We start from the raw sequence: 14543 nt of genomic DNA, 5'->3' as shown, positions 1-14543 counted from the left end.
CTTGTATCATAATATGTTAAAAAAATGCTAAAATTCCTTTATAATACAAAAAACAAGTACCTAAATGTAAACAAATGAAAATTTGAATTAAAAAATTAAAACTAAAGATTTTTTTTTCCCCTGAAAGTTTGGGTCAAAAATGTGGCTGCACATTATACATGGCAAAATACTGTGTGTGTGTGTGTGTGTGTGTGTGTGTGTGTGTATAATTGGACACACAGCACCCCCCCCCAATGTAATGGAATAGCTGCTGAAAAGATCACTAATGAATTAATGCAGGTACATCCCAACTTAGAAATAGATCATATTTCAAAAGACTGTATCTAAATTGATGATTTAGAATTTAGGATGCTTTTTCTCACTGAATTAAGAGAGAAACTGAATAAACCCTGAATTCAATATGGTATCTGGGATTGGATCCTAGAACAGAAAAAGACATTAGTAGAAAAACTGGTGAAATTCAAATAAAGCCTAAAGTATAACTAACATAATTATATCAACCTAGATTTCTTTTTAACACATGTAGCCTGGCAATCTGCGATGTTAAGTTAGTGAGGATTGGGTAAGAGGTACACAGGGGCTCTGTATATTAGCTTCACAACTTTTCTATAAATCTGAAATTATTCCAAAATTAAAGTTTGTTTAAAAATATATGAACATACTATACAAAAACAGAACAATAAAAACCTAAATTAAGGCCCCCGGATTTGAAATACAGAGGACAGACGTGGGAGTGATGGAGAAGGTGGCAGAGGGCCTCCGGGCCAAGTTGGAAGGGCTGTGGTCGTTATCTGGGGATGTCAGCATCCCCAGGTCAGCTGGAAGGATGCAGGTGTAACTCCAGGAAGTAGTGGCTGCTTGGATGTTATTCCAATGCTCTCACCAAAGGCCTACTAATATCCAGTCAAACCCCGTTCCATCTCTCAGACTGGGAAGAAAGACAAAAGACGCCAAGGATTTCACAGGTAACAGAATCCCAGCAAGACCAAGGAGGCATCCCTTATCCAAGATGGGTGACTTCTGAGGAGCAGCAGCCAGGTGACCTCTGTGGCTCTTTTAACTATGATGCCACATAAACACTGAAGCTAGGCAGGACATTTTGGCTAATTTTGTAGTGAAGTCCTGTTCTCTGACATTTAAGTATAGGGGTCTACAATTTACACTTACGTCTCTTTATACCAATAAATCCTGCTAGCGTCTTGGGAGTTACAGAATCATGTCAATTCCAGAAACAGTGGGAAAATACCTTTAGAGAGACCTCTGAACGCACAGCAGTGAGTGCACCACCCATTCGAGCCCTTACTAGAAACTGAGTTGAGAATGATCGTCTCCAACCAGCCACCCACGGACGTGTTTTGTTTGATCCACAATAGCTTTTTATGTTGCTGGTGATGTTTTCTTTTTTGGGGTCCACAATAGCTTTAAGATAAGGAAATGTTACAGAAAAATCTAGATGTCCAGATTTTTTTGTGAAAAAAAAATCTGTCAACCAAAATTAATTTTAGACTTTGAGTAAGAATAAAAAGCATTTATTTGAGCAAAATGAGGGGACAGATTCAGACAGTAGCAACCCACTGCACTCTGGGGAAAACAAAGAAAGGCAGGGTTCAGAAAGGCAAACCCCACAAAGTATAATTATCTCATGCAAATGCAGGATCCTGGCTAGGTTCACAGGGATTGGTTAGTTTCAATATGCAAATGAGGGGACAAAAACATGTAGCAGTTGTTTTTCCAGGATGTTTAAGACTTGGCCTTGACTGAGTTTAGCAACAAGCTAGCAACTTGTGAGCAGCTCTAAGTGGTGAATTAGGAGTGCCACATTTTGGGGGTTTTGTTTTTTTTTTTTGTATGTCTCCACTTTGTAATTATTCCACAATTAGAATGTATTCATTTTGTGTCAAAATAAATAAAGCTAACGTTTGAACCAAGACGTTTGAAAGTCAGAGATTACATTGTAGGCTTGAGGGATCAGGATAGGCTTCCTGGCAAAGGCTGTGTTTGAAATGAGAACAGAAAGTTGCGGAGAGGGCATTCCAGAGGACAGACAGCATGACGAAATGCAAAGGGGCACACGCACATTCTCACAGGGAAACTGCCGGTCTGGTCGGCCAATCACCGACCTGGCTGAAACAGCCCCAAATGTGTTCAGTACAACGTCGGGTTCTGAGCACTCCCCAAACATATCCCAAAGGGTGACTATGCCATCCAAGCGAATGTCTAAATGCAGAGAGGGAGGAAGGTCCGAGTCCTTTCTCTTAGGAAAACATTGAGTGGTGGTGGTGGTGGTGGGGGAGTCAACTAGACAGAGGGAGGGGCCCTGGCTTTCCTTTTCATGCAACAGGAGGGCAAACAGGACAAAATGAAAGTTGAAGCAGGAGAACAAATACAAAACAGGTGTTGAGCTGACAAAGGGTGGAGAGGTGGGCAGGCAGCTCTGGGAGCCAGGTTAGGGACCCGTGAAATGGCAGGAAAGGAAGCAGTGGGACCAGGACAGTGGGGTCTGTGTCTTCTGCTGGTTTTAGCTTGCATCCCATGGGTGAGGCCGTCCATTAAAGGACCAGAAAGGCGGACAAGGCAAGCACCTTCTCAATTTAAAAACGGCGACGAGAGAAGAGATACAACAAAAGCTCTGCACAAAATGCCTGTCCGCCCAAGAGCTAAATGGCCTTAAAAGGCTGTTCTCTTCACACTGTCTCTCAGAATGGGGTGGCAAGTATCTCCCATCTTAAATTAAATGGTTGTCCTTACCAGAAAGCGAATGACACATATGAAGAACAGCAGCCACCGTTTATAGACATTTATCATTTGACAGACTCCACACTCACACAGGAGCTCCAAGCTCATATAGCTTCTGCAAGTCAAGCATGATTTCCCCAGAGCTATCAACAAGTCCAGGAAAGCTAAGTGACGTGACCAAAAAGAAAATGCTGGAATCAGGTCTGTCTGGCTCCAAAGTTGCCCTTTTCCTACCACACTGCATCACCTCCAAACATTCGGTGACACCCAGGTGGTGACAGCTCAGGTCCCTCCTAAGGCAGTGTCTGACCCACCAGGTCACTGCCGTAAGGTTTTCACTCTAGGAAAAAAGTGGAAAGGTGGCTGGTGGAGCCCTGCTCCCCCGAGAGACCTCCCAGAGCCTGACTCATTTGACTGTCCTAACCCCAGAAAGGTGACAGAACCCTATGGAGACAAGACACAAGGTTCCCTCGACTGCACCACTGAAGCCAAGTTAAATGTGATGCTCGCTGCTGATTGCAAATTGCTGATGAACGTTCACTCGCTCTCGGCAAGGCTGGCAGCTTTCTGTCTACGTTTCAATGTTGCTGCTGCAGTAAACATGACAAAGCTTAACCGCATAATTACACCTGTCAATCTTCCCCAAATAACTTAGACTTGGAAAAATTCAGGGAGTTAACAGTCTAGGCATACAAGTTAATGATGTCTCATAACCTCACTCACAATGTCTGACTGTGTCACACGACCAGGAGGCTTTGTTAGAAAGCAATTACATCTTGTATACTGATGAGTGGTAAATTTGGGATGCGAGAGTTGTTTTTTGTTTTTTTGTGTTTTTTTTTTTTTCAGAAAGGAGGGGTTTGGGGACAGTTCCTAATGCAGTCCCTAGCAATTAGTCCCATGCCCAGCAGAATGCAGTGGGGATGTGTTTTCATTTCCACTTTTGCAGCAGTTGGGTGGAGTCAGGACTGGCCAGTGGAATTCTCACCAGCAAAACCTTTGTAAGGGGCCTGCTTCCAAAGCGGGGGACGTAAAACCAGCCTGGGAGCCACAGGGTGCTGACCATGAATATACACCCCCGTTTGGCTGTGAACTCCAATTTATCTACAGCAAAACAAATAGCATTTAGATCATAGATCTAGGTCTACCAGCTTTGGTTTGGGTTTACATAGTTCCTTTAAAGAAACCAATGAGACAAACTGGGGGGTCAAAAGTAGATTCTTCCCTCATCCCTGTCAGGAGCCCCCAGCCCGTCCCATCCCCAGCAACCCACTGCCCCTCACACCAAGGCTACTTATGTCATACGTCACCATAGTAAAAGGGGCCCCGAGCCCGTTTGGCTGCAGTGGCGTCACTCTGCTCCCTTCTCCTCCCCCCCCCCCCCACACTCTTCACGCACACTCTTCCTAGGCCCAGCAGCCAGGCATCATTTCCTTCCAGACCCTGGAACCTAGAGCGGGGCTGTTCCTGACTCCATCCAGTTCAGCGTCACAGGTTGCACACTGCACAACTCAGGGCACGTCACCTCGAACGACTACACTGTGACAGGCATGTGCTGGAGGGATGCGTGTTGGCAACCCTGGCCACTACGTCCTCTGTCCAGAAGTCACAGTCCTGGCTGTCTGTCCCTCGCACCCACTGTGATCTCCAAAATGCAAGCGCTTATCCAGAACTGTGATCACTGGCCAAGAGGAAGGGCAGACACCTGATCGTGCAAAGCCTCCTGCTCGCCCACTTACTGCTGACAGGACAGGCTCTCAGACGTGTGCAGGGATCGCTTAATTCACACACTTAAACATCTAAAACATCTCGTGTCTGGCACCTGGTTAGGGAAAGGGCGTGGCGTCAGAAAAGCTGGGATGGGACAGCTCCACCACGTACCCCCTAAGGAACTAACAGGGCACGGATGAGTGCTGTGACTGAGCTAAGGGTGGTTGGAGTTTTAGGCCCATTGACGTATTTCAAGTAGGGAAGTGACAGGTTGGATTAGGGTTTCAAAATGTCACACAGGCAGATGGAGGAAGGTTGTACACAGGCAGGAGGACTGAAGCAGGTATAGAGAAAATGGAGGCCTGGGAGAGGAGCGTTCTAGAAACGTAAGGAGGGAGAATCAATAGGACCTGGGGACTACAGAGGATGCAGAAAGGGAGGGGCTGGAGGGGCCCCAGGTTACTGCAGTAGTGTCCTGGGTGGGTGGGGGGCCACTGACTGAGACAGAACCCAATGGGGGGCGTTTGGTGAAAGGGTGAGCTCTGCTACAGATACAGGATCTGAGAGACCTGTGCTACCCTGGCGGACATTTCTATTAGACAACTGGATCGATAAGGGCTGGAGCTCAGCAGGGAATTCTTGGGCTAGAAATGGAGACATTAGCATAAATACTGCCAATGAAGATTTAGATGCGCATGAGATGCCCCAGGATCTTTCAGAAAACGAGGAGAGGAGGAAGTCCTCAAGCAGGGTTAGGACACGTCAACAGCTAAGGTGCAAACAAGGGGCCCGAGAAGACGATGGCGAGTGACGGAGAAGGCAGGGCCACTGAGAAGGGGACGCTCTGCTGTGTACTGGGCAGGAGAAAAGCCGGCCAAAGGTTATCTTCCAAATGAAGTGCTATTTCCAAGTTAAAGCATCCATTCAAACGTGCTTTGAAGCCAAACGACAAATCCAGCTGAAAGGTAATTACACAGAGAAACATACTTTTAAAAATTATCGATTTGTCTGCAGAGTTTGGAGAAGCAGTAGAAAGAAAGAAAAGGAAAGCAGCAAAACGAGGGAACTGGGAATGGAAGGCAGGGAGGGGATGGAGGCTCTGTGTTCACATCCAGCTGCTGAAATGCCCCCATGGCCTACGGGTTGGTACCGCAGCTCCCTCCCTTCTCCGCAGCTCAAACACCTGCCCCTGAGGGACAAAACTGCATAAAAGTTAAGATGTTGACTTGTGACAATCCCTAATCTTTAGTGCCTCAGTTTCCCTACACATAAACACTAGAAAGAACAACTCTTACCACTTTTTACTGCCCTCGGGACCTTTGATAAATAACTTCTCAGCCTCAGTTTGCACACCTGTACAGTGGGGTGACAATACTCAGTTACTGTGAGGAACACAAGCATGGTATTGTCAACCGATGCCTGTCGGTGCCAAATCAATGTCAAAAGGAATCCCCAGTTCGGGGTGTGGAGAAGAAGGCAACTTCATTCAGTGCAAACAGCTCAGCTGTGGTACATACAGCACGGCTGTGCTATGTACAGTAGTGTTACAGCTCAGTAGTGTCACAGCTCAATTATGAAGCAGTACAGCTGTGAGACCCTGGTGGGGTGGTCCTTGGGTGAGGCCTCTCTCCAGCTAGAAAAGCTCTGCTCTGCACCAGTCTCTCCACCTTGCTATGCCCCGCCTGCTCTTCTCCATTCTGGTCTGGCAAGACAGGGGTTCAGTGTTTTGTTTCCGGGGAAACAGTCTTCAGTGGAAAGGGAAAACTGCTCCTTGAGCCAGAGGAGAGCTGACTGATATACAGAGAAGTCCCCACCCCTGGTCCCTGATTGGTCCATCGTCATGCAAATGAGGACTACAAATCCTCACAGTTTGATTGGTTCAAAAGGCACTGTCCTGATTGGTCGGAATGGAGCTGCTCTGATTGGTCAGTGAAGATGCTGATGGAGACATAGCTGCACAACTCCGATTAGATGGGGAAAGTCTCAGTCCTATTGGTTGAAACACAATTCCACGAACTCCTTTATAAGGGCTGGCTCAGCCGGCAGGTGCACAGTGCAGGCAGGCAGAGTGTGAGACGCTCTGTGAGAGGCCCTTGTGTAGAAACGGCTGCTAGGCTCTGCTGTCACATTTGAGCCATCAGAGCCCTTCTTGGTAGTTAGCTTCTTCCTCAGGGTCCACAGTGTACATCTAGAACAGCGACCAGCACATTTTAGGTGCCAAATAATACCCAGTTCTTAGTGGTGCCATTTGGGGTCAGTGTATTGTTCTAGACGGCACTTTCCCTAAGTTGCAAAGTATGGAAAGCTCTGACGGTCTGAGCGCCTCCTCATTTCCCTGCCCCACACCTCATTATTATAGCCAATTATTATAATGGCCAATTATTTTCACACGAGCAGCATGCCCTCGGCTGAGAACATAATTCTTTATAAGTTTGAAAAAAATGTTTTCACGCACATAATTCCTACTTACAAAGGCCTTCCAGGGACTATAACCCTATGGATATAAATGCCGCTTGTAATGAAATTCTTGCAATGAGCTCTACAAATACAACGGTGTGAGGGCACAGCCAGAAGATGTTGGCTATGAGCCAGGAGGAGGCCCCCACCGGACAGTGCTGGTCCCTTGATCCTGGACTTCCCAACCTCAGGACCGTGAGAAACGAATTCCTGTTGTTTATAAGCTACTCAGCAGGTGGTATTCTGTTACAGCAGTCCGAACCAACTAAGACACCATCCAAACATGAAACTTAACCCATCCAGCCCTCCCCTGTGCTTCAAGCCCATCCATGGTTGATCAATGTCAAAACTGATTTATAAGATACTTCCTCTTTGTTCTGGTCGCGGGTCGGGTCGCTGTTCTCCTTTCAAGAGCTTTGAAGCATGCAGCTGCCCTTCCTGAAATAATCTCTCTATATATGTTCATTACCTCCTTGTCTTCACTGAGCACTTGACTCCTGACACACAATGAGATAAGGTCACAGTTCCCTACTCACCAAACAAAACGGCCTTAAGTAAGGCTCCTGCTGGATGACTGCAATATGAGCGCAAAAACTCCCAAACTTAGATGCCTTGCGCCTGGCATTCTAGGCTCTCATTTTGTTGGATCTCTCCTCACTAAGGGCAAACCATCAACATGCCAAAACACTTCATACAGAAAGCTGAATTCTGACTTGTAAAAATTAAGGACATCAGTGTTCTCCAAAGCAAAATCTCCATCACCTCTCTCAACCCAGGTATAAGTCTCCATCTTTGACTCGGCTCGGTTTAACATTTTTATGAATCAGTTGGATTAAAGTCGACAATGGCATGATAATCAAATCTGTGTATGACAAAAAACCATAAAGGATACCAGATTTAAAAAAAAAATAGTATTCAGACAGATGTTTACAGGCATAAGAAGATAAAGCAAGTAATGTGAAATATAATTAAAATCAATATACAGTCCTCAACGTAGGTTTTAAAAATTATAATAAACCACTCTACAGCTGCTGTGAGGATTGGTGGGTTACAAGCAGCACGCGTTTAAAACAATGTAAGAGTCACTGCAAGTTCAGTGTGAGTCTGCTGGATCATCTTCTCTGCATAATGTAGAGTTCTACACAAGGGCTGTGACAGTGACAGTGAGACCACACCTGGAGAACAGAGGGTCCCTTCAAATAAGTCCCAGTGGGGAAGAGATGGGAGGCAAAGGCTTCATGATAAAATGCATGCACCACTGAAATCACTTCTTCTACAAGAGTACACCGACACCCTAGCCCTCGCCCACTTAACACTAGCAACTCCGTAACCAGTCTCTGCAGACAGGATCACAGGAGAATACAACACAGGTATCCCACGAACGGATGGCATGACTTCCAGGGCTCACAAAGATGGAGCATCTCATGAAGTCGATGACAGACAAAAGAATCTGGCAGTTAAGCCACTCATAATGATCCAAGAGACGCCCAAAGGAGAATGACAGGAATGAACAAGACCAGGAGAAGCCGGAGGTGGGGGGTGGGGTGAGGGTTGGGTTACTAGAGCAAATCATTCTGGAAAAGGAGAAAAGCAAACCCTACTATGATCATGTCACTAAATTCCAATGCCAAATGAAGACTATCCGATTATGCATCACAGACTTTCGTCAGAAAAATTCATCTCTCCCCTCCCGGAGTTGATTCATAATTCTAAAAATATGTACTTAGGATAAACTTAACTCATTTCTATAATTTGGGCTTTGCTTTTTCAAATTAAAGTCTGAATCAAACCTCCCTTCCACTATTAACCATGAAAATGTGATCCATGTTTCGGGTGAACTCACTTTGAGGGGCCTTATTCTAGGAACAAGTATGTTCGGACAGTGAGGATTTCCTGAACACTGGCCAGTCAGCAGCTATCAAAGGGCAGCTGTGAGGAGGCAGAGATTATTCCAAAACACGTCTCAGGAGAATGCAGGAAGGAGGGGAAGCCTGGGGAAGAGCACAGTGGGGACCACAGTCGTCGTGTTCAAATACTGAGGGGCTGTCATTACGATTATGTTTTCTTCTGAAAAGCCCAAGAAGAAAAACTTAGGACCAGGTAAAAACAGTCATTTCTCCTCAATGTCACAGAAAACTTGAACAATTGAAGTTGTCCAAAATGCTGATGCTTTGTTTTGAGAGCTAGTGCGTTTCCGTCACTAGAGGTGTTCAAACGATGGTTACCTGTAAGTCCTAGTACAGGTGCCCCCACTTCAGCATCCATAGCTACTCAATTGCCTTCCCCTCTCCTACCATCAGCCTACTCAGCTCCTTCCCCCAGGGTCATTCCCCACTGATCTACTCAATCAAATACTTACTGAGTTCCTACTCTGTGTCAGGTACTGTTCTAGGAGCGGGGTATTTCGGTTAACACCACAGAGCAAAACCTTTGACCTTACAATGCTTAGATGATGGGACGTAAATTCCCACCATACTGTGAAGGTAACAGATACAGAGGAGGGAGGGAACTGGTGAAAGCAAGGGGGCTGGGAGGGGGCCTGGGTTAGAATTTTATACAGGGTGGTCAAGAGAGGCCTCGTTGAGAGGGTGACATTTGAGAGGCCTCATCGAGAAATGATGATAATGGTGAACTTTAGGGAAATTACCTGCCATCCTGTGGCTAGATGAATCAAGTGGCCACTAGACTAATCTATGTGCTTCTAGAGTCACTTAAGCCAAGAGAAAGCAAGGGCCGATTAGAGCCCCAAGTGTGGGCCCAAGGCCCCTGGCCCTCCTGGCACACCTGGAGCCAGGTTCTCCCCACTTCAGAGCACCTGCTTGCCACCTGTTTATTCATCACTGTCACCTCTCATTCACAGGCAGCCGGCCTCCCGTGGAGCTTCCAGAGATAACAAACTCCCGACAGTCTTCTTTTTCATTCAAATTGCATGTGGCTGAGAGTCTAAAAACTCTAAAGAGTGGGAGGGTTGAAAAGGTTTATTTCAGAAAATTGGCACCAGGAGGCTGCCATAGTCATTGGAATTCCGGGGCATGAAAAACATTTGGCACAAGGCAGAAAAAAAAAGAAAAAAACCCACCACACTCTCAAATATGACTTAGTTCTAATTTCAACACTCCTGGGCATCAAAAGACACAGGACTTCAGAAATATACTCAGTAATCCTCTTGTTTTCCCTAGTTTCAAAAGATAATGTTCACTTTCCAACCCTCTCTCTAAGAGAAGACCACTGCTTTTTCTAGCCCAAGAAGGGCTGTCCTTTTGCCAGACAACTTTGAAACACATGGCAGCCTCATTTAAAGGCTTCCAGTATTTGGTTCAGGGTGGGGGTTGGGGATCAGAGAGATACTGACACCAGTCATTTGCATAAAATAACCCAGCACAGAGTTCACCCCCCAGGAGGGGGTGCAGCAAACCCCCAGCACTGGCACTGGGGAATTTTACACTGAATCATAGGACACATTTCTGGCCTCACTTCAGTGATGTCAGAGTCCTTAGAACAAATCCTTCTAAGTCTATTACAAAGGTGTCAACAACCTAACCTCCAGAAGGAGACTGCAGTGGCAACAGCTATTGTCAGCGGGGAGAAAACAACACACTTGGGGGAAAGCTCATGCTCAGGGCCTAATTACTCCCCAGGTTCAAATAAAGCACAGTCAGGCTTGAAACCTCTTTCTCTTTCCCTTCTGAGGAGCAGCTGCAGGCCAGGGAAGGCCGTGGGGAATTCCTTCACGGGGTACCGAGAACCCGCCTAGCACCTGCAGCCCATTCCTGGGGCCTCCCATGAGCCGTGGGCACAACAGAAGCATGGAACTTAATGACCCCAAAATAGCTTTGGGGTCCCCCCGCGCCATGGCCGGATTCATGGCCCAGGTGCCTCGGAGCGAAGCAGCAGGTCCACAGTGACTGAGGGAGTGGAGAGATGAGATAAGGGGTCGCTGGCTTCACGTGCAAGTCGTAGGAAACTCCGAGTTAGTAGATAGGAAAGGTCACTGCAGGAATGAGCTCCCAAGAAGACTCCCCAGGGAAGGGAGGGTGCTGCCAGCAGCCTGTTCCTACTTCAAACCCTGCCTGGGCTTTAGGATGAGCACACAAGCAGCGGGTTCCCACAACGGCCCTGTTGATGCCCCCCCACCCCCACCCCCCGCAGCAGGCACACTAATTCGCAGCCCCGATTTCACTCTCCAAGGTGTCTCACTTGGATGCCAAATGATGGACGTCCCTGAAAAACATGCGACTGCATTCCTAAAGGCTCTTTTGTTGGTTTCCCTGTTTCATGGGATGCATACCGGCCCAAGTCCACTATCAGCCTCTGGACAGAGCACGTGCAAAGCCTCTCCACATCTGTACTGCAGCTGTGGGGGAGGCAGAGACGCAGCACAGGGTGAGGGCGCTGGCCGGCTGGGCTTCCACCTCCAGCCCCTCACGCTAACCAGCAATGAGACTGTGGACAAGTTCTTTATCATCTCTCACTGCAAATAAAAGTGGGCAGAAAAGTAATTGCCAAGAGGATTCACGAGTTAATATTTATAAGGTGCTTGGAATAATGCCTGCCTGACACAGGGTAAGCACTCTATAAGTGTTTGCTGAGTAACAAACAAGTATGCAGTCTTTACGTCCAACAGGTAAGGGATGGTGAAGCCGGGGAGGACAGCCCTTCTCCAAAACAGCTTTTAGGTCCCCTCCCTACTCCTGGGCTTCTGGCTAGCATGCACCCCTCCCTCTGCGTGATCCTGGCTGGTGCTGGCTTGGAACAGGGTGCTGGAGGCCCAGAATAACCACTGCCAGAGGGCTCCCTTTTTCCAGGTGTTTTATGATCAACTACGCAACTACAAGGAAACCAGCTCAAGCAGAACAAAGAAACAAAGGCAAATACCACAGGTTGCCTCTGGCTGTCAGAAGCCACCAGATACCTCACAGCGACCTTTGCCTGCTCACACTCAGCCACTGTCATTGCACATGTATGCGTGTGATGGGGACTCCAGAGGTGATGACAACAATACATTTTAGTTGAATGTCAGAGCAGCCCATTTAAGATGAAACCATCTCAGATATGTATCTCATGTATCAAATTCCATGTGCTGAATTATACAGAAATCAATCTCCTTAGTTCCTCAGAGACACCTTAGCACCAGCATCGTATAAAAGTGAGCTACATCACACCATCCTGCTGAAAACAGAAATTACCGATCAGCTAGATAGTCGACTTGGTGAAAGCCCGGGCTCAGTCAGTTAGGTTTTAGTGTCCTCACAGCTGTGCCTTTCAGGTCTTTCAACCTTTCAGACAGGGTCTGAACGCTACTGAGAAATTCCTATGCAATACAACAGCTATTTGGGGAAGAACGGAAGCCCTGAGTGGTCCTAGGGCACAGCTCTGAAGACCGGAGAAGCAGAACCAAGGGAATGCTGGCTAATTTCATCAAGCACCGATTGTAAGGGGGGAGGGGTTGGGTACGGCGGGGGTGGGTATTGCATGGTAGGTACAGATGTCCGTGTTTTTACATAAACAATGGCCTCAGATTCATTTCTCTTTTGTTATGTCCGGTGAGTCAAGGAGGGGATCGCATTCCTAGGTTTTAAAATTCTGAACAAACGGAAAGAGCTGCATTAATTAACATTCCATTCAATACCCAGCCAGGGGGATATTAAGGACAAAAACACGGAGTCTTTCCATCAACCTTGCTTTCAAGAGAGCTAAGACTTCCCCTTTCAACATCCTGTAGCGTTTATTTCTCAGTAAATTCAGGAAACCAAGTAGTGGTTTCTGGCACTGACGCCCAACTGTGACCGAGTTTTACAACCCTCCAAAATAGAAAAGAGAGAGAGACAGAAGTTACTCATTATGCATTTATCTTGACTTCATTAATTTAATGCAAATTTCCTTCCAAATAAAGGAGCTGAGCAGGGAGTCGAAGAAGCTGTAATTCAGACCCTACGCCGGAATCCCACCGGCTCCCATGGTAAAGAACCCATGAGAGGATGTCCCTTGGCAGCCCAGGGCAGACCGGGTCCCCACGAGGGCCGCGGTCACCAGGCGCCTCCACCCTCCATCGCAGCCACACGTTTCCTCTCTCGGTTTCTGCCTCACACCCACCACCCCAGCTCCCCACGCACCTGAAGCCCCTCCGCTTCCTTTTCACCAGCGGGAATGTTTCCTCCCGCTCCTCTCCGCTACTTCCCTGGCACCGCGTGACATTTTCTCACAACTACAGCTCCGCGCGCTCGCACCGCGACCCTCCCGCGCCCACCCACTCCGACCCCAGACCGCTCGGCTGCCAGCACTCTGCGCCTGCGTCGCCCCCGGGACCCCCCCCCGCCCCGAAGCCCCCCGCCACGGGATCCCGGCCCTCCTCGGGGCGGTGAAAAGGGAAGTACAGCGCGTAAAGGTCACTCTTGAGTCCTCCAGACAGGGGCTGCAAGCTGGAGAAACGAGCAACCCGCGTAGGGGTGGGGGGCGGGGCGGGGGGGGACCGAAGGGGAGGACAGAGCGCAGGGGAGGGGCCGGGAGCCTCCCTGTCACCGGGGTCCCTACACGTTCCAGCACCGGGACATCTGCAGCCCGGGCGGCTGCCACTCTCGGCCTCGCGACCTCTCGGGTTCTCGCAGAGGGTCTCCCGGGGCGTCTCTGTGCTGCGCCCGCTTAGCCTCGGCATTGTTCGCACTGCACGGGCCCCTCCGGGAGGCTCCCCGGGCGGCGCGGCCCCAGCCCGGCCCCCGCCTCGGCCCCTACCTCCGCGAGCAGCGCGAGCAGCAGCGCCGCCACCCTCCCGGGCAGGCGGTTCATGGCTCCACGTCCTCTCGGGGCGCGCCCGGCTCTCGCGTCGCAGGCGCGGGTCAGCGGCACGTCCGCCGCGCGCTGGGCCAGAGGCCAACGGGCTGCAGCCGCCGGCGGGCGAGCGCTGGGGCGGCGGGCGGCGGGCGGCGGGCGGGGAGCAGGGCAGCGCCGCTCAGCCCTCGCCGAGCTCCGCCCCGCGCCCCGCCCCCGTCCGGAGCGCGCCGGAGCGCGCGCCCGCGAACACCTGGAATCCGGGCCGAGGGGCACAGCTGCTGGGCAGCAGGGTCCGCGTCGCCTGGGTGCGCGCGCCAGGACCCGGGACAAGGGCCGCAGGACCCGGCGGTTTGGGGGGACAGCTGCCACGTGTTTCCTCCGTCGGGGGAGCCAGTCCTGTCACCCCTGAATAGACCCGGGCAGGTTTTTAAAAGCAGCAAAGTCTCCGCAGGTGAGGCTTGTTCTGGAGGAAGGTGGCTGTGGTTAACCCATTGCTCCGCTTTGCATCTTGTGCCTCCACGGCCCTCACTCTCTCGGATTCCTGCGACCAGAGGGGCCCATGCACCCTCCCCACACGTGATTGCAAGGACAACCAAAGGACAAGGCAGGCAGGCCGCAACCAGAAGGCTCCCTGCACCCGCCTCTCACTTAGATGTCGGGAGTTTTTATGCTGGCACCCGCCTGCCCTGCCCTTGCCTGGACTTCACCAAAATTTGCCCCACAGTGAAGTCCACCTTCCCGTTACTGAGTTTGCGGGGTCCTTCACCTCTGCTGAACCACCTTTCCACCCCCACTACCTCGCGCCCACCATATCTTTTTCACAACACGGCTCAGATCCCACCTCATTCGTGCAAACATTTATTGAACCTGTA

General features: G+C 49.4%; 1 protein-coding gene across 2 annotated transcripts in view; it reads right to left on the bottom strand.

Annotated features, from left to right (window-relative positions):
* The window catches only part of VOPP1 (VOPP1 WW domain binding protein), a 53298-nt gene extending 39229 nt beyond the window's left edge, over positions 1-14069 (bottom strand). Inside the window, exon 1 of one of the 2 annotated variants that reach the window (XM_074341027.1) lies at positions 13633-14069. In XM_074341027.1, the coding sequence (XP_074197128.1) occupies positions 13633-13686 (54 nt within the window). In that variant the 5' untranslated portion in view covers positions 13687-14069. The remainder of the gene's footprint in view (positions 1-13632) is intronic. The other variant, XM_019726355.2, reaches the window with a different exon arrangement.
* Between the last annotated feature and the right edge of the window lie 474 nt (positions 14070-14543).

Source organism: Rhinolophus sinicus, linkage group LG09 (genome assembly GCF_036562045.2).
Source record: "Rhinolophus sinicus isolate RSC01 linkage group LG09, ASM3656204v1, whole genome shotgun sequence".
Classification (NCBI taxonomy): Eukaryota; Metazoa; Chordata; class Mammalia; order Chiroptera; family Rhinolophidae; genus Rhinolophus; species Rhinolophus sinicus.
This window is presented reverse-complemented; position numbering and strand designations above follow the sequence as displayed.